Source organism: Hetaerina americana, unplaced genomic scaffold, assembly GCF_022747635.1.
Source record: "Hetaerina americana unplaced genomic scaffold, ioHetAmer1.1.p SCAF_51, whole genome shotgun sequence".
In the NCBI taxonomy this organism is placed as follows: domain Eukaryota; kingdom Metazoa; phylum Arthropoda; class Insecta; order Odonata; family Calopterygidae; genus Hetaerina; species Hetaerina americana.
Window position 1 is genome coordinate 2,471,020 of NW_027287107.1, and position 24,325 is coordinate 2,495,344.

The window sequence follows — 24,325 nt, forward strand, 5'->3', positions numbered from 1 at the left end:
AAATTACTGATTTCAGAGGTCGCGGTAATTGCCGAGATATACCTCTTCAATTTTTACATTGCTTGAGACACGTGTTACTGGTGGCTCATGTAAATAAATGCGTTGCTGAGCCGTCGACGGTCCGAATGGTGTTGTAGACACTCTTGAATCTATCCCAACTTGTTTTGCTATAGTATTTAATTCAGAAATTAAATGGTAGAATTCGAAGGCATGTATGAACTAAATTTTCATGCAAAATTGTGATCTTTCACTGTACAATAATAATATTGATCAACGAGACGTGAGTCTTTAATCATAAATAACGATTATAAAGGCTTGTCATTAAAGACGAAGATACACAGGCACTTTATATGTTATCAGGTAAGTAATCGAACTCCACGATGCTTTGACGAAAAAGTTATATCGTGCTATTGTATAATGTATTTTGGACACTTTCATGAGACAATCTTGGATTAGCATAATAATACTATTGATAACAAAGTGAAAATGCTTGTATCCACGCTGCGTGAAATTTTTAGGGTTACTCTGTTATCCGGCTAGTTTATTTTTGTTTTAAATTGTATGTCACGTTACGCTTTCTGTATCAGCTTATCAAATTTTTAGCATTGATACAATTTTCTTTGAAGGTCAACCGGACGATCTAGTAAGTCCTGACCTTCAACCCTGTACATTAATGATTCCGATCTCGAGCTAGATAATGAAAACTCAAAAGATTCATCCCAGCTTGATTTAATGCATTTGTTTTTATGTGATCATTAATGATACGTAACTTGAATCTGCAGACAAACATCTAATGTAGGTACCGAATGTCTTTTTCGTGCGTGGAGTTGTGTAATTTTTTGTACGTGAAAACATTCCTAATATTTAAGGTCATCGATTAAACAGTTGATTCCATAACGCTTATGAAAATAGGAATTTTATTGTGACTAACTTTTCATTTTGCGTTTTAGATGTAGATTTATATGATCCTACTTCTAATCATCTGCTAATTGTGAAACAGTAACGTTGAAATGTGCCTTACATTTTTTATAGGAGCAGAATGGCATCATTAAGGCATGTTGTGTCCAGGAGAACGCTTGCGTTATGTGATACCAAACTGGTATGTTAAGACAAGTGTCCTATTTTGATATTTTCCTCTTAGCTGCCCATGTAGTTTTCTGATAATGCTCACCTTTTCAAGTACAACTATTTTTGCATGTTTAACAGCATATCCTTGCCTATTGTATTTTACTCAAATGTATAGGGATGTGCTTATCATTTATCAATGATTATAGATACCTTGCAGGTAAATGTCAGTTTGGAAGAATAGTAAGCAGCATTGTTGAGGTTGAAATGGTTAGCACAAGAACGGTGTATTATAAGCGTACCACACATTTCCAAAAGGACAAAGAACAACATATAATCAATGACTATTAATTTTTTCCTTAACTGCCCTTAACAAAGTTATTAGGTTGTGCATTGTGGGACAGATTTCCAATATCTCAGCTATTCATAACAACTCTCAGGTTAACAATTTATGTAATTAAGTCGTTTATATTTCTTATGCACGGTGTCAGGGAAGTTCAGACTCCATATCTTGTGGAAAGGAGAAGAGGGCATAATCTTTGATAGACAGAAGTATGCTTCAGAAACCTTCACAATGTGTTCAGAGGCTCTTTTTTTAAATGTCATGGCTTTTTCATGACTGCATATGCTCTGAATAATAATGGAATTAGAAAAACCTATTTTTCAAGCTCAACCTTCAAAGGTACAATGTTTACATGAAACCCTGTTAGATTTTTTCATAGACTAGGAATCATATTTTCTCTTCCAAACTGCAGTTCTTTATACACCAATAAAATTCTGCCAATAAGGCTATAGGAATAAGATCCTATTAAAGCATGAATCCCATAGAAAAATTTCTGTGAACTTAGGTTTGGCTTATACTTAATGATTATATTAAGGCTATTCTTAAAAAAAGCTAATGAAATGGAAATTTTGTTCTGAGCCTAGCTCTAAATGTCAAGTTAACAAAGATTACTAACTTTGAGAGCCCATTTGGCTGCTTATAACTAGAAAGGAAACTTTTATTTGCTGACTTTGTAATTATTCAAATTGCTATAATTTATGCATTGAGAAGAAATTATTTAAACAATTAATCATTAAGTAATCAACGTTGGATTAGTTTGATGCAGTTCTGTTAGCCTCTTAATGCTTTCATAGCCTGTAGGTCTTTCTGAAAAGGATACTCATTATACATAATGGTGTATGTAGAATCTAGGAGGATGCATTATTGGTGTGATTTGCTTTTTGCCATTGTTTATTTCTTGATAGTTGTTTTTTCCTATTTTACAGGGAAACATTTCTCAGGTTAGATATTTAAATCTCTTAGAGTACCAAAGTAAGGTTCTCCTAAGTGAAAATGGATTGAATGTACAAAGGTTCAAAATTGTTGACAGTCCTAGTGATGCAGATAATCTTCATTCATCATTCAGTAAGTATTCATTTAAAATGTATGTGTTATAATTGGAAAATATGTTCATTAATTGCTAGAAATACTTCGTATTGTATATTCTATGTATTGTTTGTGTGATGCTGCAGCAGTTGGTATGAGATAGGTCTTTCAAAGATATTTTTTGGTGTTCCTGAAAGAAGATGGGGATTGGTATAATGCTACTCAGGTTTTTAGTATCCTATGTGTGAGTATGGATTGTTTGAATATATAACAGTTAAAAGTATTCCTCTACCAAGTAGAACTTAACAATAGTTATTTTTTCTACTTTAATTTGAGTACAAAAGATCCAAATGTCAAAAACTTTTGTCAACTTCAATATTAACTACAGTTAAAAAGATTTACCAAAATTGTGTATTGAGTGTCACGTGGAGAGTACTTCAAGTGGACTATTCCATCTGTTGGAAGGAGTGTTTAATTGTGAACCCCTTTGCACCTATAATTAAGAGTAGGGTAATGCCAGTGCTGGGTCTCCTTCCACCCTTTTTCAATTCCCTGAGCATTCTACCCCTACCACCTTTCCCAGTAATCCTTAATGTCACTTATGACTTAGCTTTTGGTTGCCTCCCGTAACTACTACCACCTTGACACTCTTTGGGATGGGAAGTTTCCTGTGTGGAGAACGGGTTAATACAAAACATACATAGTTAGCACCCAAAATAGTACACTTCACAGACAAAAATACTCCATGTAACAGTTTTTATATACTGTTTCCTTGTTTGTATGGTTTCTTCATTGAGCTTAGCAGTGAATTGTGATAGTTCTTTCACTATTATTTTATCAGTAATGAAGTCAGTGTGCTTCTCTTTTAATTGTTACAATCACTTTGTATATTGAACACACAAATTATGCCATTGATTTTCACATATTTCTTGTTGAGAAATGACAAAAGTTTCTCTGGATTGAGTAAGGGTCATCTGATGATTAGCCTGATAAGCCCCATGATTAATCTGGCACTGGCATATATATGAAGGCAGTAGAACAATATTTCATATAAAGTCATGATGATGCTCCTAATTTAGTGATCATTTTGATTGGAAACTTGGGTAGGAAATTAGAATGGAAATAATGAGGAAAATTGCAAATTTCCGAATGTTTAGAGCTTTGTGTACGCCACTTTTTCAAATACTTAGGAAAGGAGTTTTGTTCTGCAATAGACCTGTAGTTATATAAGCCATTGGAGAGCCTTTATTATTGTATACGGGGACTTTCTTTGATAATTTCTACATTTATGGAAAAATACCATTGATCAGCAATTCATTTATCAGAAACAAAAAGAGGGATTTATCAGCTTCAAAAAAAAAATTATTTTAAAAGGTATTCCATCTACACCAGCACATTGCTTTTGTCTAAGCTAAGGGCTATATATTTTCAAGTCAGCTTTTGTTCATTGATTAATGAAAAATTTTGTTGAGGCATGAGGAAATAATGGGAAATGGGAGTACCAAATGAAGAGCTTTCTCAATGATAAACATTTTGTAGCAGCTTTAAATAGGAGATTTGCCAGAAGAAAAAGAAATTTTACTGCTCTGGACTAAGGTCCGGGTAAGGTAAGGTATGATGGTGCTGGTCATAAAAAAATGTTTTCTACTGTTGTGTTGTTGCCTGAATGATATAAGTTTCCTACACATTTAGCATAGGTGTTGTGTCTTAAGGTAAATCATCCAAACACATCATGCATCCACCTTTGGTTCTTCGGGTATGCAATTGAGATGTTTATCTATTGCCTTCCATAGAAATGTTTACGTTAAATAAGGTACAAGGTTTAATAAAGAACCTCGAGAGTGGAAAATTTATATGTGATATTCCATTTGGCCATTAAGATGATTAACTGTAACTTTTGATGAAGAAGATTTAGACAGTTTGTTTTCTTATTACATACTTGAAAGTGTGTTATTTATCTAATGTGGTTCTTGTGCAGTTTTCCGCCTGATTTAAGCTAATAACTATCAACAAATCTAATATACTGATTTGGATTTTTCCACAGATTTATTTGTAACATTCTACGCATTTCAGTTCATGGAACCATCATCAGGTACAAGATACGATTCAACTTGTGATACATTACATTTACACCTGTTTGAGGAAGGGGTGAGTGAGAGAAAAGAGTGAGGAGTGAGGTAAGTGGGTCAAAGAGGGGAAATATGGCAAACCCAAAGAAACAGAAACTAAAGAAATGGAGAGGTAAAAAGAGGGGGGGGGAAGATAAGCAATTGTGATCATTATTTGAGAAGACGGTGGCAGGTAGCTGTTATCCTGGCGGTAGGAAGGAGGGCAGAATAAAGAAGGGTTAAGTGGGTAGGGGACATGGAAGGGATAGAGGCAGGTTGAGAGATGAGGTATAAGTGATTCTAAGAAGGACATTGTTAGGGAAGGGTTGTTCGAAACATACTGAGAGTGGAGGGTAGGGGTGGTTAGATAGGAAATACGCAAAGGGTGGAGTCAGTTGGAGATTAAATGTGAGTGTTCTTTTAAAAGGCAATATTTTTATAAAACTCTCTCCCCTCCTCAGAATCCCATTTCCACAGCAAACAGTGAAACTATCTCTCTCCTACTGACTCCACCCTTCGCGTATTTCCCATTTCTTTCCCCCCTTCCTCAAACAGGTATAAATATGATGTATCACAAGTTGAATCTTGTACCTGAAGATGGTTAGATGAACTGAAACGCGTTGTACGTTACAAATAAATCTGTGGAAAAGTGCAAATTTGTTTTTCTCACAGTGGCAAACTTCCACTACATCTCTCCCGAATCTGTTGGATATACAGGATCCGTAAAATAAGTATCGGGAATGGTTCCAAAAATCAAAATTTATTGCAGTTATCATTACAATTGCTTAATAATCTTCAAAATTCATTCCTCCTGCATCGATACACTTAGTTCGGCATGTCTGCCACTCGTCAAAAGCCCGCTGGAAGTTTGTTTTTGGAATACTGTTGAGAGCCTTTGTCGTCACTGCTTGATCCGCCTCGATGGAGTCGAAGGGATATCCTTTGAGCTCCTTTTGAGCTATCCTTTGAGGTAATAATGTTGTCAAGAAAATCTTCATCTTCCTGCAAAAGGCAGCAAAGGGCTTAAAAAAATGGCCGGAACGTTGGGAGAAGTGTATCTTTCTATAAGGGGACTATGTTGAAAAATAAAAAAAAAATGGTTTCTTCATTTCTAACACGGGTACTTATTGAACCACCCGTGTAATTGGTGTGACTAAAGGTGCAGTTTAACTTATGCTGTTGATTCAAAATAAATGTTACTGTCAGGTATTAGTTCAATAATCTTACTAATTGAATCTATATTCCATTTTTCTTTTAGGAGCGGATGAGTATGTAATTAAAGCACAAATTTTGGCTGGTGGCCGTGGCTTAGGATATTTTGATAATGGATTTAAAGGTGGAGTTCATGTTACAAAGGAGTAAGTATGAGAATAATTATGCATAATTTAATGTAGTGTATTCATTTAAGATGTTTTTGCATCAAGAAGTCTGAATACTTTTGATTACTGCTAGTTCTTTGAGTAATAACTGTAATGTATTCCAGTTATGTAATGTGTGGAATGATTTTAAATAATGTACAAAAAACCTTTGAGAAACAGTATCCACTGAAGAATGTAATACATATGTATACTACACGCAGAATCAGAAAAAAACATTCACAAGGTCATTGGACTGTTTCGGTGAGGATTTGTTACCATCATCAGCAGAGCAAAACTGCTGAGTGAAGGAAGGAAATGGATTGAGGGGATGTGTTGGGAGTAAGGGAGATTTAATGTATTTTGTCGTGACCTGGGAGGTTAGGGTGGGGGTAATATTGGAGGACCCAGATGTATGCAGACTCATAAGTCCTTGTCCTTACTTCCTTGCTGGTAGTCAAATGGGGGGGGGGATTCTGTAATTGAAGGAAAGAAGAACAGAAATTGTTAAATAAGTCATGGGAAGCAAAATACACATAAATAGGAAGTAGGGTGGGTGGATAGGTATTCAGATATTGGTTAAAATTCTCTGATTGTTTATGAGGAAGGAAGGTGATATTTTACATTCTCCAATTTAAGAGGAGGGGCAAAGGTTGTGAAGGAGGATGTAGATGACATTTTTGGAAAGAGGATCCCTAGGGGAATGGAGTGAACAGAAAATGTAATGGAATTGGGAGGAAGGTAATGGAATAGGTGAGGGGGCATATCTTGCAATTGGGACAATTGTTGGGCGATTGGCAATGGGCGAGAGTCACAGGAGAATCTGACAATGGGTTCGTAGGTTTTATGGTAAGTTATTTTTTGGGTTTTGGGCCATTTTAATGGTACAGAGAGGCTCGAAGGAAAATAAAGGAGGTGGATCCACATTTTTAATATTGGTTGTAAATCTTTCTGTTTAAATTTCAATTGATGTGTTCTAGGGAAGTAGGTGGTTTATATTTTTTCCGATATTATTCTTTTGGGGCATGGTGGGTAGTTGGTGGAAGGAGGGAGAATATTCTTTTTTAAGAGGTGTTTTGGATATCTTCATGGCCTGGAACACCTCTCAAAAAAGAAAATTACAAAAGAAAGGTGTAGGCACTTAGACATAAAGTATACATAGAAATTAGAAAATTGGACCTATTTCCAAAGTTTCCATGGAATTTAACAAACTTCAGATTTTTAGACAATGTTCATACTGACTTAAAGCATAAATTTTCACTTTGATCTCCTATGTAGCACTACATTTGAAGAGATAGGAATAAAGACCATCATAACTTATACTTCTGAGTGTGGGTAGCTATTATTCCTGAAAAAAATATCCATGTGGAATTCATATGATTTTCTCATAGAAAATAATATTTACTAGCTATTTAATGAATATTTATCTGAGTTTCCTTGTAATATAGAGACAACCTGGCAGTGGCAATGAAGTAAACAAGTATTGCATGTAAAGAGCCTTTAAGATCCATTTTAAACCAGGATTAAAAAAATTCTGGGCAGTCACTCTGGGAGATCCAGCCATCACCTGATAATTATCTCTTTAAAGTTGTGGGATTGTTAGCAAATAGTAAATAGGTAGTTTGGCAATAATGCTGGTAATTTGAATTATATTTGACTTGATGTATTGGTGCTTTAATACATGCATTTTCAATAAATGATTTCTGTGGCCCATTTGCAATAACATTTAGTAGCTGGTATGATGATATGACATGACATCAAGCTTCCATCACTTTGATTCAGTAGTAGGAGTAGTTTTAGGGGAGGCGACCAACAGCTAAGGTCATTTGTGCCATTAGAGATGGATCGGAAAGGAAGGGCCTAGCCAAACCTGGTGTTGGCATTAACCTACTTTTATAGAAAGGCGCCAAGGGGTCTGCTGTTTGAAATCCCATCTGACGGACATTGTACTCCCTCAAAGTGCTCTCCACAAAGCACCTCAAGTAGGGATTGGGATACCACTGAAAAATATCTGTTGTCTCCAGGATTCGAACCCAGACCATCTCAGTGGAAAGCCAGTATGTTAGTCACTGCATAATCTCGATCCCCACTTTGATTCAGGAGAATAAAATAAATATTTTCTGATGACAAATATATGTTTAAAGAATTAATTTGAATCTCTTGTATTTTTCACTCAGAATGAAATTACAGGTTAAATGAAGAACATGCTACTTTTTTACATATTTTCACGGCTGTAATATTGCATGCAGTGTTTCTATTTCATAAGTTAGTTGATGAATTATTGTAATATTTGATAAAAATGGGGAAAAAAATCACCAAACTAGGTATAAACAGTTGAATAAACTCTAAATGTTCAGTGCGAAAGAGTTGCTAGAAAGTTTATGCATAAATTGAATGCATATGAAAATTTATGCATTGTTCAAAACACAATTTTTTTCAACAAATTTGTGGTTTGAAGAAACATAAATGAGTGTGATTGTATTATTCTTATGGCAGTAGATAACTCTTGAAGTAATCAGGTATTCAGAATTATCAAATCTCATATTGTGTCAGTATTTTGCTTAGAAACAACATATTTCTGTGTGAAAACACTTACTTTTAAGAATAATTTTATTCTAACGAATAATAATCAAGATCCCATGCATCTAGGATGGCCAAAATAATTTGTAACATTTTTTTTGGTTTCCCATATTATTATGGAATATGAATGGGGTTCAGCAGTATATAAGAATTCTGTGTATGAAGTAGAAAGGACATCAAGGTTGAGACTTCTCACAAAAATGACTTTTTTAAGTCATTATATTAATTTATAATATAATTAAATTTACAATAATTAAATTCTTTAATTTGATTTCCTTGAATATAACATAACTCTTTAAGTTTTCTTCTATTACTTCATGAAGGAAATTTGCGACCAACAAAGAAGTTCCTTCCAAACATTATATCAGTTTTGTCAATGCCCATGTAAAAATTGAAGCAATAAATCAATATTTAACCTTCGATTCATAGGGTAACCGGTAAAATGATTAAAAAGATCATCGGTCAGTTCAGGTATCTGAATATTTACCATTTCTGTCATTCAGGTGAAGCATAAAGTTTCGCACATCAAGCAGTTAAAAATATGATAGCTCAATTGGTTTAAATGTAATTCATAGTCTTCAATTTAAAAGTTTGTATTGGAAAAAGAAATTCAGGAATACACATTTTTTAGCATAGAAACTACATTGGTACCAATTGTTGCTTCATCTCCTTTACTGGTAAGACGCAGCACTTTGGTCGCCTATTTAAGGCACGGATCAGGTGATCTACATGTTGAGCCTTGAAATTAGTCTGGGAATATCACCTTCAGTTAACTTTATTTTTCCAAATATAAAATAGCCCTCTAATTACATGGAAAGATGAAATGTAAGGTTTAAGATTATGCTTATTTTGGTTCTAGAAGAAGTTAAAATTCTTATAAAATCTGCTTTGGTAGGTGGGTTAAAGTTCAAAAGATAGTGGAGGATTAGTGTTTAGGAATAACAGACTGACAATGTTTCAGTGGTTTCCCAGACATCAACTGGAGGTTATATAGTCAATCAAGATTTGGTTGCTATTCATTTTATAATTTGAATATTGTTTGTGTTCATTTATCAAAAATCAGTGCTAATTAACCATCAAAATGTGAAGCTTATGGCCAGCAAAAATCTAATCAAAATTAGAAACAATGAATATGAATATGACAAATATTGCCTCAGTAATCTGTAGGTTGATTTGAGAGGTGAATGTAGGGAGATCTCTCAAAGGGTAGTGTTATGAGGTATTTTAAAGTCATGCATCAGAGTATGTAGGAATGAGGAAGGTGGGCAGTCCTTGCCTTATGCCACTAATTGGTTTCCTATGTATTACTAGTGACCAGAAAATCATACATGATATCAGATGACCAATTAATCATAACCCAATGGTATCACCTTTCAGCCACAAATTCGTATCACAATACTCACCGCTATGCTATTGTGTTCACCAATTAATATTGATTCAAAATGATAATCAGTTATTGTCAAACATGATTGTAGCTCAACAAAAAGTTATTGAAACTGGATCTAAATATTTGTCTTTGTGAATATTTTTAGCCCTGATGCAATTGGACCAATTATAAAAAAAATGATCGGGCATAATCTCATCACAAAGCAGACATCAAAAGAAGGGATACCTGTGAAGAAAGTAATGGTTGCTGAGTCAGTCACCATCATGAAAGAAAAATACCTGTGCTTCCTGATGGATAGGTATTGTAATATAATCTAAGGCATTCTAATGGGAAAAAGTAATTCCTGCATGACTTGGATATTTAATGTAAAATCTCAGGGTCAGTTGCTAATGGAAGCATCTAACCTAGATAAAAGCAATAAGCAAATTAGAGTAAACAAGTACAAATGGTACTGTAGTTAAAAGTATTCTTTTTTAATCTCATAAATAATCCCTTTTTAATCATAAATATTAATTTTTAATGACAAAGTACTAAACCAGCACCTGTGCTTTGTATTGCAATGTGACGGGTGACAACAAACATGGTTTCCTATGACTGCTGGCATACTCGAGTGATCATGTATGTATCCTGATAGAGGTGTGGGGGTCATCATATATCGCGTGTTCAGTTGTGATGTGCATTTCAAAATAAGTTTCCACGTGTTGGTAATGAAGGACTTATGAGGTTCTGTGGTTAATTTTTTCCCAAAAAATATTTCTCGGCAGTGCTTTTATGAATGCAATGAGCACTATATTAGCAGTGCTGGAGTCTTAATTAATCATTTTGTAGTTTTATAATAGTAATTACATCATCAGTGATATTAATATTCTTCCACCAAGACCAGTCTTTTGATTAGTGGTTACAGCCTTGGTGGTGGAAGGGCTAATTAATTCTGATAACCCCCAGAGTAATTCTGGTGGGAATAATATTAATTTCTCTTGGTAGGGTTAATTACCCATGTGGTCTTGGTTCAAGGGTAGGAGCCAGATGGAAAAGGTAGTAAATGCAGAATTTGTTTTTCAGGAAGGCTTCTGCAAAGGTGTCTAAATGCTAGTGGGGTGGCCATTTAAGTAATGGTGTCATGTTAACCCATTAACACCCAGCATGATCATGGCAAACATCCTAGTATGTATTCTATTGTTTCAGGCTTCACTTCGTGGAAGCCTGAAACTGAAAGCCTACCTGATGATGCCGCAAGTTGGTGAAACGCGTTGTACCGTATAATAAAATCTGTGGAAAAGTACGAGTCTTTCTTTCTATTTTAATAATGGATATCCTAGTATGTGTATAAATTATGTTATTTTCCTTACTTCTTAATTATATTTAGTACTTTTTAGTATCATAATCCATTATGAATTCTCATTTTATAGTGAATTTATTTGATACATATGTATCATATGACATTTTAAACAAAGTGCACTACACTAAATTGTCTAGTAATAGTGTTGGACTTAAGTCACATTTTGCAATTTTTTGTTCATCATTAACTCAAGTCATTATATTTTTGGAACTAAATATACTTTATGCTTAATGACAGAGGGTAATTATTTCATAGTTTTAGTATTATTGCTAATTATAAGAGCAAAAATCCTTGGTTGATTCTATGATCATGCTAGGCAGATGTGTTAACAATTGAGTGCCATGAGGTATTTCATATTTTGATTAGATTTACAACTGAATGTTGCCTAAATGTGCCCTATTTTTGAGGATTGTCATATTGATATATGCATTTATACTTACTTAGTAGAGTTGTAATAGTTCTTAACTATAAAGTGAAATCTGCATGACAAGCACCTCGCTTAGTGAGTAATTTGCTTAATGAGCGAAAATATTTTTACTGAAATGACGTACTTACTTCCGATACTTTCAGTGTAGGAAGTAAGTAAGCCTTTTCAACTTTAAACTAACTAACTTCCCACACTTAAATTCCTGTTATGTCATGAAATGGATATTATTTTGCAGGATTTATTTTATTCATGAGAATTGGGTACCCCAGTACATGAGAGATAATATACCTCTTCGTAATGCTGTTAGAATGGCTGGTTGAATGAATGGTAGAATGTACATCAAGTACTCGTATATTAGGTTGATACAAATGAAAGGTTGTCTTACTATTCATGATAGCATTCATTTGATAATACCTTTTGTTAAGGAGAATAATACCTCGTGAACGTTATACTGTTTCTCAAAATAATGAAGATCTTGAAAGGCAACTGCTTTCATTTTTGATGACTTGTGTTGTATGATGAGATAATTGAATTAATGACAGTATTTTGTTAATTTTTTGGTCAAAAAGTTCTATACTGTCAGGCAAGAGTATTTGCCATTACTAATAGATCACTCGTCTTGTTCATTGTGTGTGGTATTAATTAGCTTGTGCTAATTATTATAATCATTAATTCATAATGAGAAATATTGACCATAAAGTTGAAATTGAAGCAATAAATCATTCCATCCCTTACTTTTTTAAACATATTTTAGAACTTTAAATATGTAACTTAAATAATTCTAAATATAGCGCAGAGGAACAATGAAGAAAGGGAGGAGAGAGAGAGTCCTTGATGCAACTGCTGCTGCAGCAGAGAGGGAGGCTGCAGCAGTCTCAGATAGCTGCAATAGCTAACCTGAGTGAAAGGATGTGTGAAAGGTATGGAGGGAGGAATGAACGGTTTTTCAACTTTCAAAATGAAATAAAAATGTTTACATTTTCAATGATTTCATTCATTATGTAAAACATTTTTATATAATGATTTTTGAATATATTTTCCTCCATCATCCTTTTCTGCCTCCAAAACCTTCACAAATTCCAGTGGTGGAGTTCCAACAGCTGATATTTGATAGCTGCAAATTATCAATGGATTTTGCTGTATGGCAGAGGATATTATTTTTGCAGCCACTTCTGGAGAATAATGAAGCACTCTCCAAGAGTTTAGACAGTACCACACAGTTTCCATGCTCCTCCATACAGTTCCAATGTGGATATTATTCTTCTGAGGCATTTGGAGTAGCATGCCAGACAGGAGTCAGTAAATATGGCTGTTGGTTGAATCCTAAATCACCTGCAAATGGATGAATTTAGTTTGTTTATGAAAATTTAGGCTATTACGTCAAAGTGCATTCAAGCTATAACACCAATTTTTTTTTTTAAATGTTGACAGATAGAAACATGCGGTTTATTTTTAAATAAGAGGACACTCTTTGTCAACGCATGATATAGAAGACTATGGCACACAGAACTCTAAAAGCAGCGGGGAGAGTAAGGACTGTTTTTCATACTTCAAATGGTGAAGATTTCATTGCAAGATCAGCATGTAATCATTCATTTTCACCATTTGCGTGGTGTGATACAAATTGAAATTCATCGTCAGTTGAATGAGACATGTGGTGACGGTGTCATGGATGTGTCTAATGTGTGTTCGTGGGTGCGAAAGTTCATAGAAGGCAGAGTGTCGGGCAACAACAAACCAAGACAATCTTGACCTCACACAAGCCGGTCTGATGACATGATTGAGCAAGTAGAGAAAGGTGTTTTGGTAGATCGCCGAATGAGTGTGGACCACATCGCCTCCCAAGATGGCATTACCATGACGACCTGAAAATATGAAAAGTGTCCTCCAGGTGGTTGCCACAAATCCTGACAGATGACCTCAAGGCTACTCGCATGGCATGTGCCAGAAAATGTTGACCATTGATGATGGCATAAATGGGACTTTCTTTTCATCAATTCTCATCCTCCCTACAGCATGACTACCTTCCTGACCTAGGTCCTGGTGACTTTTGGCTGTTTCCAACAATGAAAGACACTCTGTGGCTGCACATTCACTAGCCATGCTGCTATTGCGTCAGCATCAGCCATTAATCAAAAAGAGACTCCTAAAGAAGCATTCGCAGCAGCCATGAAATCATGACGTCGAAGTTGTGAAAAATCTGTATGGCTGCAGGGAGACTGTGTCAAGATGTGACACAAGTTTCACAGTTGTCATGTGATTAGTTTGTAAGAAAAAGAATAAAAGGTGTTATAACTTGAATGTGCCTCGTATTTTGGCAAATATTGTTTTAATGGGCACATACCCAATAGCCATATTTTTCACAGCCCATCATACCTACTTTGCTTTAGTTCCCTTGTTCTGCTGCCATTTTAAATGAAAGTCATGGAACAGATCCAGGGCTATGATCAGATAAGGAAAGTATGCACCAGTTATGATCACCTGCCTTACAAATGAGATAATTAGAATACTTTTTATCAATTAGATCCAGTTGTTTACATGATTATCTAAAGAGACCAATTACAAGGGATATAGAAATTCAAGAGAGGCAATGACTCCTGATCTGAACCTCCATATTTATTCCTCTCTTATTACTTTTAGACAAGTTTCATTATCGATAGGTGTTCATTTCTTTGTATTCAGGGAGTGGCAGTGATCATGATTGTTCAAATATCCATACTTTCTAAATGCAAGCTTCTATATTCTAATATTGGTACATTCAGTCCACCCTATTGTTAATAATGACAATATGCAACTATAATTTTCTTTTGGCGTGAAATCAAAATGCAAACAAATAGATTATCAAAATGCATTCATATTGTTATAGCAGTTGAGCTTTCCATTTAACCATTTTTAATAATTTGCTTCTCATCTAAAGTCTGGAATCTTAAGGGTGTTATTATAAAGACTTCTGGGACATTCTGAGGCATTTCTTCTTTGGTTCAGTTACTTAAGTGGCTTGGCCAACGGGTCAATGTAACAAAGACCCATTGGCAAAAAAAGACTGGCTGTCGGAAACAAAAGAATTAAGAAAATATCCATTATTATCATCAGAGTTCAATATAATTCTTGTTTAACCTTCTGAATTAATGAATTGTTACCTGCACATGTACTGGAAAACCTGTATAGAGGATTTTTGCTCCATTGTGGCAGTATAGCTGATGATGATGACCTGTATTGTTTAAAATGCCAAATCAATTTTTGCAATCTTGGTCATGAATTTCAAGGGGACAATGAGCAATTTCATAATGGCCATTGACTCACCTTAATTGCTCCATTCTCTATTTCAACTTAATTATTCTGAGCAGTGATAGCAAATATATATTATGGAGACAATGAGAAGAATTTAATCGAATTCCCTAAATGATTTATTGATACAACCTAAAGATGCTGTGATTGACAAAACCAAGGTTGTATTAAATTATCTTTCAGTGGATAACTAAGATTTGTTCATTATCTCTGTGATGGATCACTTATACAAAATAAACCCGGAAACAGTTCCTGCATTAAAAAGGACATTACTCTTGTTTTATACAATGAGAAGAAATCATAGACTTTAATGATACTAGGTTGAATAGGTGATTTTATCTTAAGTACTTGCCTTTATGAACTCAATTATTTTATTTGTGGTAGCATATTCAGTTACAAATAAGGTTTTCGTTATGCTGTCTAGCTCCAATTAGGTTACATACATTTGCAGATATTTTGTTATTCCATTTCTTTCATTTAACATTTTATCTACCCAGCTTATGCTATCATTAAATTAAAGCTTTATGTTGGCTTTGCATGATGGATTTGTTCACATTGTATTGTGTTCTATGCTCAGTAATCAATTCTAAAATTGAGTGTATAACTCCGAACAAGGAATTATTTTAGCAACCATAATATGTAGAGAGTTTTATAATTTTGCAATGGAAAAATTTCAGTATCACACCTTTATGTTATAGTACAGCTTATTTTATTGTAAAAGTCATCCAAGCCATAAGCCTGACATAATTGGATAGGGGTGAAAATGATTAACAATAATTCAGGTGATCATTGGGAGGGGTGGTGGAAGTTGTGAGACCCTGAGTTCTATCCTAATATTAATCAGGTCCCCCCTAATTAATTTGTATAATACAAGAGTTTGCACTGAGTAATACTCGACCCAATATTATTGGAATACATTTGTGAAAATAGAAAAAATACTGGTAGTGTGCATAAAATGGTTTATATAACTATAAATGGATTTTTTTAATTAAAAATTTTAATTTAAATGCATACATTTATTTTTAAATAGTCTTGGTACATTCAGATGAATTTTACTTTTGATATTTACTCCATTATTTTTCTGTGACTACTGCTGCCCCTCCCACTAGCAGACACCACATCTTATAGTGATCAATTCCTGTTTCTCTTCAGGTAGCAATTGTTGGTAGGTTCCACTATGCTAAAACATTGTTGGACATCTAGAACTTTAGAGACTATGCATATCTTATGAATATTTTAACAGTTTCTTATATTTATCAATATATGATTAATTTAGAGCATTTATTATGTTGCATTTTTTTTGGGGTTGTATGGAGGTAGTCTATTAGGTATTCTGTGGATACCATTTCACAATCAAAGAACAATGATGGGACATTATGGATGTGAAAGTGATTCTTTTGAGTCTGTTAAAACAAATAGGAAAATTTGACTGCGCCATTCAAAACATTTGAGTAGCACATAATGAGAATTAAAAAAAATGTTTTCATTAACTAGCCATTAAAGCAAAACATTATTTTGAAATGATATTTAAAATTTTACTTTTGTTCCCAAGTTTTGCTAGCGTATACTCCTACATTTTTATCTTAAGATTATCTGGAAGCTGATTTGGCTGTAAGTAATTTTTTCGTGTACATTTTTTAGTGTGTCCAGATTGTTATAACTGTTAGGAATAATTAATGCATAAATTTAACTTTTTCTTCATAAGAATTTTGTTTCTCTCTAGACAAAATAATGGTCCTGTATTAATATCTTCACCTGCTGGAGGAACTGATATTGAGGAAGTGGCTAAGACGACTCCTCATGTCATCAAAACGATACCAATAGATATATTGGAAGGATTAACTGACAGAGTAGCTGAGAGTGTGGCTGATTTTTTAGAATTCAATGGGGATACCAAGATGAAGGTTAGTAGAATGTATTCCAGTATCTAGTATGTTAAATGTAGTTCAAGCAGATATCTAGTATAGTTCATATGGTTATTTTTACTTCAAAGCTTTCTTATTTAATTTTATGTCTCCATGGTTTACAAGGAATTATAAAGTCAGTAAATTCTGGAGAGGTTAAAAAAAAGATGATATTTTGATGTATTTAAATTAATTGAAATAACCTATATCTCGATGGAATTTTTGGTAGCACCCAGCTTAATGACCTATTTTGAGATAGTCTGACTGTACTATTATTTCATAATTTGCATAGTCTAGCTTTTTATTTGATTATTCTTGAGAGGGCAATAATGTCATGAGACAGCCTAGGCTTTCCCCAATACTTAAAATAATTTTTTTTCACTGTGATAGTTGGCATTGTAGATTCAAATAGAGAACAATTCCAAGTAGAAATAATTGAAGCTAGATTCAAAAGAGTTGGGTGGGTAGACTTCTGCCCTAGTCTTATTTTTAATGCATTAATTAAACTCTCAATACTGTTTCTAGAATACAACTTTTTTTAATAAACCTGTCTGGTTGACCCTGACTGTTTAAGGTTAATGTAATTGCAAGAATATAATGGTCAGACACTCCTGGATCAGACCTAGATGAAACATTGTGAAGGATCGTCATTTCTAATTGGTGTCAATCAGTGTTTTGCATGTCCTTGTCACTTGAGTAGACTCGGAAATTACTTTTTTTAAGACCATGAGAGACAAAAACATGGCAAAACTCTGATTTTTGGAAACAGTCCGAATGAAAATCTTCTCATGAGAAGGAACATTTTAATTTTCTCTTCAAGGTTTCAATTATTGATTAATCAACAATTATGGTCTTTTATTGGATATTTAAAGGCTACAAATTGTTGACTAGCTTAAAAATTTCAGGAGCTTGACTTAAGCTTTATGCTTTTTGGAACTCTCCGTGTACAAAGTTTACAAATAAAGTATTGGTAACAATTTTCTCCTGATGTGTGCATGAAGTGCTGCATTCAGACCCTCGGTTAAGTGTGCGCATGATCGCAGATCAAATTGGTATTGGTAAGGTGACAATGCCCACCATTATCACTGAAACTTTGGTGATGGGAAAGATCTGTGATAAACTAATCCTGAAGGTCTTGACGGATGACCAAGAGCTGAGTCCAGTGTCTGCTTGCAAAGACCTTCTGCATTGGTATCACGATGATTCCCCAACCCCCTTACAATCCTGACTTGGTACTGGCAGATTATTACCTATTCCCAAAAGTGAAATCCTCCCTTAAAGGACACCAACATGGGGCCTAAAGTGTCGTCATGGAAGCTTGCATGCATTCTTAAGGACCTTCCAGAATCTGCCTACCAGGGAGCCATCAAATCATGAAAAAGCCCCTTGGCAAGAGTGTGTCTATGCTCAAGGGATGTATATACTTTGAAGAATTTTGAGGCATTGTAGCAATAGCTGAAATCTATTTTTCCAAAACTTTTCCTGATACATTTTATACAAATCATGTATATCTACTTGCAGCAAAAGAATGCAGCTTCTTTCACTAGGTGCTCTCTTGCCTCTTTGTGTAAGACAAGAATATTTGGTTGGTTGACAAGAAAAAAAAGTAGTTAACGGTTGGATGGGGCTACTTTTTGATGGATCTTTTGAAGGTCTTCATTTTACAAATTGGTTAAAACAGAGGGTGGTGTGGTGGGCACCATATTTGAGAAAATGATTTATCTTTCTGTCAATTTGGCCCATAGATATCTCTAAAACAGCGCGAGGGTTATGGATTCTTCACATGGTTTAGAATTTGAAATATATTCTCTCTAAATCTGGTTATCCAATTGCAGTTGAACTGTGGTATGTGATTTATCTTTCCAGGATAAAAATGGATTAAGTATTTTGGGTATTTTACTTATTTTCTTACTTGAATCTTTCTTTTCACCCCTTTACGTACGCAGGTCTTCAGTAATACTGCCCCAGATACTTTTGGTGTAGTCCTAAGATGGAGTAACATAGCAAAAATATGTGTATTTGGGATGTTAATGACTGTAATATAGCCTTGCACATGCCTTGCACACATTCTTGCGGTGTAAAGTACTTGCTACTTCTTATGTATTAATGCCATATCTTTCTGACCATCACTATACAATCTCCCTTAGGTTTTCCGTGCAACTAGATTCATCTTTTTATTTTATTTTCATTTATTTATGTACCCTACAAGCTGCTGCTAGTGTGTATGGCAGGGGAAGAATACACATGAGACTAATTTTGACCCGAATATGATCCTACTGCGGTTGGACAATGTTTAACCTTGAAGTAATTAAGTAATTAATCTTGAAGCTGCATCACCAACCTATCCCTTTCTTCTTTGATCTTCTGTCAGTCATTGACTAATAATGATTTCTCAAGTGTCTCAAATCATTGTTAAAGACTTCTTACTTCTTGCCTTGCATATTGGCTCACCTTGGGCACAAGTAATGTTGCTGATGATGAGGACAGTGTGTTGAGTGTCAGGAGTAACATGTTCAGCAAAACAAGGTGAACATTGTGGACGATGTAGGGACTCTTTACCAAACATGGTGATTTTGATGGGAGATTGCGGTGAAATTTTCATGCCATTCATCCCACACTTGGGTTATGCATCCCTTTGCCTTTGATTTAGTGGTTTATTGTGCAGTCAAAAGTGAATGAAACAGTAACGAAAACACCTAGGTTGGAAATTAGGTACTTTATTATTTTTCTTATTGGTTGTGATCAGTGATTATTATCATGCAAGATTTAATTCTTTTAACTTGCCTTGAAACACATCACATTGTTCAATATGTGGTAAAATATTTTTAAGTAATATATTTCCTCTATGAATAGATAATATATCAGTCCTAGATAAACCAATGTATTTAGTGCAGTTACCCAACATTGTCTATCCTGGCTTTATCTAAATATTTTTCTGAAGACTGGAAATATTGTGGCATTCATGTTGTTTTGTTTTCTTTAATTATTTTAATAACAGTTGAAGCTACTAGAATATATTAAACTAAATAGTATCATAATATTACAGGTATTGCTGAGAAAAGTGAAAGAATTAGTGGCAATTTGCTCTGGTAATGCTTTGCATATAAATTATGCTTCCATTATTCTCTGTGGTGTTTAACTTGGTGATATTTTCTTCTATTACAGGCTGCTAATGAAATAAAAAAACTCTGGGAATTTTTTAAGAAGGTGGATTCAGTTCAACTGGAGATTAACCCTTTGGCTGAAACCTCTACTGGTGATGTAGTATCTATTGATGCGAAGATACAATTTGATGATAACGCCCGTTATCGCCAGAAAGCTATTTTTGATATGGAAGATAAAACTGAAAGGGATCCCAGGGAAGTAATTGCTGAGAAATATAACCTGAACTATATTGGAATGTCTGGCAATATTGGATGTATGGGTTAGTATTTGGTGTCAGTTGGTACATTTTTGCAGTATAAATGGTTTCTGATCTGTTTTGCACTGAATGTTTTGACTATGAAATGTACGAGCGTGTCTAGTATATTTTAAGGGAATATAGATTGAAACAAAAAAATTAATTTTGCTGCAATATGCATTTAAATCACTTTAAACTCATAAATTACCCTTGTATGAGATTCATTGCTCATCTAAAGCCATCCAACATAAAGGAAAACGACATAGAGGTAAAAATTGAAGAAAGTGGGTAACAAAATTACATCAGTTCACCGAGAGATATGGAATGATATTGGGGTTTGCAAGTAAAGATCAGCATGGTAATGCTCAGATTTGCTCAGATGCTATTAAGATTTCAGTTGTTATGTAATATTCTTTTTAAAGTATTGTTTTAATTGTATACGCGTTGTGACCAGTTAAATGTGATTCTTGTATTCTCAAACTTCCAGACTGCATTGTTTTTTATATCAGCTATAATTTTTCCTATTTCTTTAACAATGGGGTGCTATTCCTTTTGAGTCCTTTAAAAGTTATGGTAAAACTTATGCCCTGAACTCAGTGTCTTTATTTTTAGCTAGTCCTTTGAAAGTGTTCTAGCCCTTCAGATTATATCTCCATCTGAGTACATTAAAGTGAACTCTGGTTTGTGCATTTTTGAAGGGATCCTGATTAGAATGTGCTAACCAGTATAGCATGCATACCAGGGTACACCTTCTGTAGCAATTTGCAATGGTAATGTGGGTAGCATAACTTATTGGCAGGCCATTTATGACTTGAAAACAGTATTTCATTTAGTCAATATTAAGAAAAATATACTTGTGAGTAGATAAATCTTCAATTCTTATGTTATTAACAATTTATAAATATCTACTTGCCATGGGTTCTATTTTTTATTAATTTTGCAAAATAATTGAGTCTGGTATCAGTTTAATTTGTACTCATAACCATTGAATTAGGAAATTAATCTGAAGTCTATGTTAATGCTTATACTGTCAACTAATGCCTTGGAATTCCTGTGCACAATTTAATCATCTTTTATGAGGCAACCAAAAAGTAGGATCACAAAAGGCCCTCAAAAAAGTCATGTGTGCTGGGAATGACTGCATTTGATGTGAGTTGTCACCCGCCAAACCATTTTTCAAGTTATTAAATAAATAAAAGTCACTGGGAGCCATATCTGGTGAATACAGTGGATGTTGTCATTATTTGAGCTTTAATTTAATAATTCTGGCCATCAAAATTCAATCTTTTTGCAAGTAATCAAAGTAGGTGATTCTGTGGGCATCCATAAAAATTGTGGCCATCATCTAGTCCGCTGATTTCACTGTCACTGCATTCTTCAGAGCTGGATTGATCTCTTTTGGGTTTAATTGTGGTGTAAAATGACCATAGCTGTCAATCCACTCTAAAAACCCCAATACTACTACTACTTCAGAGCTGGATTGCCTTTGGATACCCACTGTTTTGATGATTTCTCTGGAGTGTACTAGTGGATGAATCCATGTATCATTCACAGTTATTTATCGACAAGGAACTCATTAGGATTGCAACAGAAAAGTGTCAAACTGGCCTCTGAATCAGCCACATGATTGAGTTTATTCTCCACTAAGAGCAAACATGGTACCAAATTTTTTGTGCAAAATTGTAAGCACTGTACCCTTTGATATGGATGGCTATGGTATCAACCTTTTTGCGAACTTAAATTTGTTGATCACTCAAAACCATATTGTAGAATTCATCAATCATTTTGGAGGATGCTACTTTCATTGGACATCCCAAACAATGTTCAACATCTGTGGATGTTTATGACCCATTTTCCCAATTTTATCAGTCGCAAACAGGAGCAGATGTGCCATGAACTTCATCCAACTCTGCTTTTATCTCTTTTGTGTTTAAGACTTTTCAATAGAAATGTTTATTATGTGTGACAATCATTTTATTTCCATTTTAATAAATGCAAAAAAGTTTATTGTTTCAATTGACTATGAAAATGAAACCATGTGTTAGATATAGCTGAAACTTAAATAGCAGTTTAGTGAGAGATGAAGGTTACTAAAAGCAAACCTTGTCCAATTCTCTGAGTGATATCTTGGATTTAATAGGAATAATGGAATGACCCATGTATGTGAATAGAAATATAGCCCCTGTAAAAGTGCATGCTAATGTTTCTTAAATTACTTTACACCAAATTATTTAATAACCCTTTGCATCCTCTGATTTTAGGTTAATCCCATGACTCCCTGTAAAACTTCCCTCAGCCTGCATGCACTTTGCTACTGAAGAGAGATGTTAACTAAAATGATTTTTGTTACAAATGATTTTTTCAATGATGTGACATGTTTTGATGTTGCCCACAAATAATGCAAATTTTCTGCCATGCTTAACTCTTAGTGAATGGAGCTGGTTTGGCAATGGCAACCATGGATATAATCAACCTCTATGGTGGTAAGCCTGCAAACTTTTTGGATGTAGGGGGAGGAGTTAATGAAGAACAAGTTTATCAAGCATTTAGTTTATTGAATTCAGGTAATGCTTTGCTCATTTTATCGTGTTATTATTATTCCATAATTTCTATGGCCTGTATTGGACCTGATTGATGCATAATCTCCTTTGCATCTGTTGCCTAAAATATTCACCACCTAATCATAGACATTGTTTCTCTTTTCCAGATAAAAATGTAAAAGTCATACTTGTTAATGTGTTTGGAGGTATAGTAAACTGTGCCACCATTGCCAATGGAATTGTAGCTGCATGTAAGAACATGAAACTCAAAATGCCTTTGGTCGTGCGTCTGGAAGGTGAGTTATTTCATAAAAATATCCTTTTTCAGGCAGTTTTACACAAATGTGAAGGATAAATTGAATGAATTGACAATTATTTTTTTTCCTGGTAGAATGGCAAAACACGCATTCTGAAACCCAAGTGTACCGATGTCTCCAAGGTGTAATACGATAGTTTGCTGGAGGCCATACATTTTTGAGTTTGGCTTGGTTCACTTGAAAAGGGTCTTCCATGTGAAGCAGTTTTTCCAGATTTATTACATTTGGTTTTTGTTGGATGATCTGCTACAATTTTATAATAAACGATTCCAAGATTGCTGGGGGTGGGCTTGCTTCTCAAATAAGCTCTTCTTTTGGGCCACCCTAAATGCTTACAGCTAGTGTCATCTCAGGCTACCAACCATTATGTCAGAAAAGTGAAGGAAGTAACTTGATTCACTTTTGAAGGAAACATTAGAAATATATTAGCGTGATAATTTGTTACTATAATTTTCTATTATAAATAATTTAATTCGATTCCCCTTTCCATGTAATATTTGTTACCTTGTTGCCTGGGAAATGGTAAATCTTACCGATTTGATGTTACTATAAGGATCCTATTACTATGTCCAATTTATACTTTTAAAGTAAATTAATTAATTTCATAAATAAAGTTCATAATTCAGGTGTTCTGCCATCTTAGTTGGCTTTTTGACATCAGAGTATGTATAACTAAAATTAATTGAATCATTGGTTGGTTTTTAAAATAAAAACTTTTTTCTTACTCTTTTAGGCACTAATGTTTCTGAAGCAAGGAAGATTTTAAGTTCTTCAGGCCTAACCATACAATCAGCAGAGAATTTAGATGATGCTGCTCGGAAAGCTGTAGACTCCCTGAGTTGACCCGTGTAAATGAAACAAAAATATTATATTAGGCTTTTTGATTTTCAAACTTCATGCATGCAATTTACTTATCAAATATGATGTATATTTCTGGGAAAATGCATTCTTTGTTGTGACTAACTGAAATTTTGCATTTGGGAAAATATATTGTTTGTTGTGATAAATAAATATTTTAAAGACAGATGAGTGTTATTTAATTAACTTTCTCCCTCCATGTCCTTGGAAAAGGTCCCACTATTTTTTGTCACAATATTGGTAAGAAAAGGAAGGATATCACTCGTATTCATGATCAAATTTCACTATTCAAAAGTACTAACTCTAACAGTATGTGCTGGTAATAATTAATTCTCTCGTTTGGTTCAAAATTTACAGATAATTTCGTGGCATATATGCTGTAATAAGT

At 34.3% G+C, this 24,325-nt stretch overlaps 1 protein-coding gene across 2 annotated transcripts; it reads left to right on the forward strand.

Annotated features, from left to right (window-relative positions):
- Window positions 1–24,103, forward strand: ScsbetaG (Succinyl-coenzyme A synthetase beta subunit, GDP-forming). 2 transcript variants are annotated; one of them, XM_071593134.1, is made up of 11 exons: window positions 1–360; window positions 627–795; window positions 1,033–1,099; window positions 2,335–2,473; window positions 5,801–5,900; window positions 10,010–10,162; window positions 16,642–16,822; window positions 19,988–20,246; window positions 22,652–22,786; window positions 22,930–23,058; window positions 23,813–24,103. In XM_071593134.1, coding segments are annotated over exons 2-11 (1,275 nt in total). In that variant the 5' UTR covers window positions 1–360; window positions 627–793; the 3' UTR covers window positions 23,923–24,103. The 2 variants fall into 2 exon arrangements, with proteins under 2 accessions (XP_071449235.1, XP_071449237.1); XM_071593136.1 differs by lacking the exon at window positions 627–795.
- The last annotated feature ends 222 nt before the right edge of the window (window positions 24,104–24,325 follow it).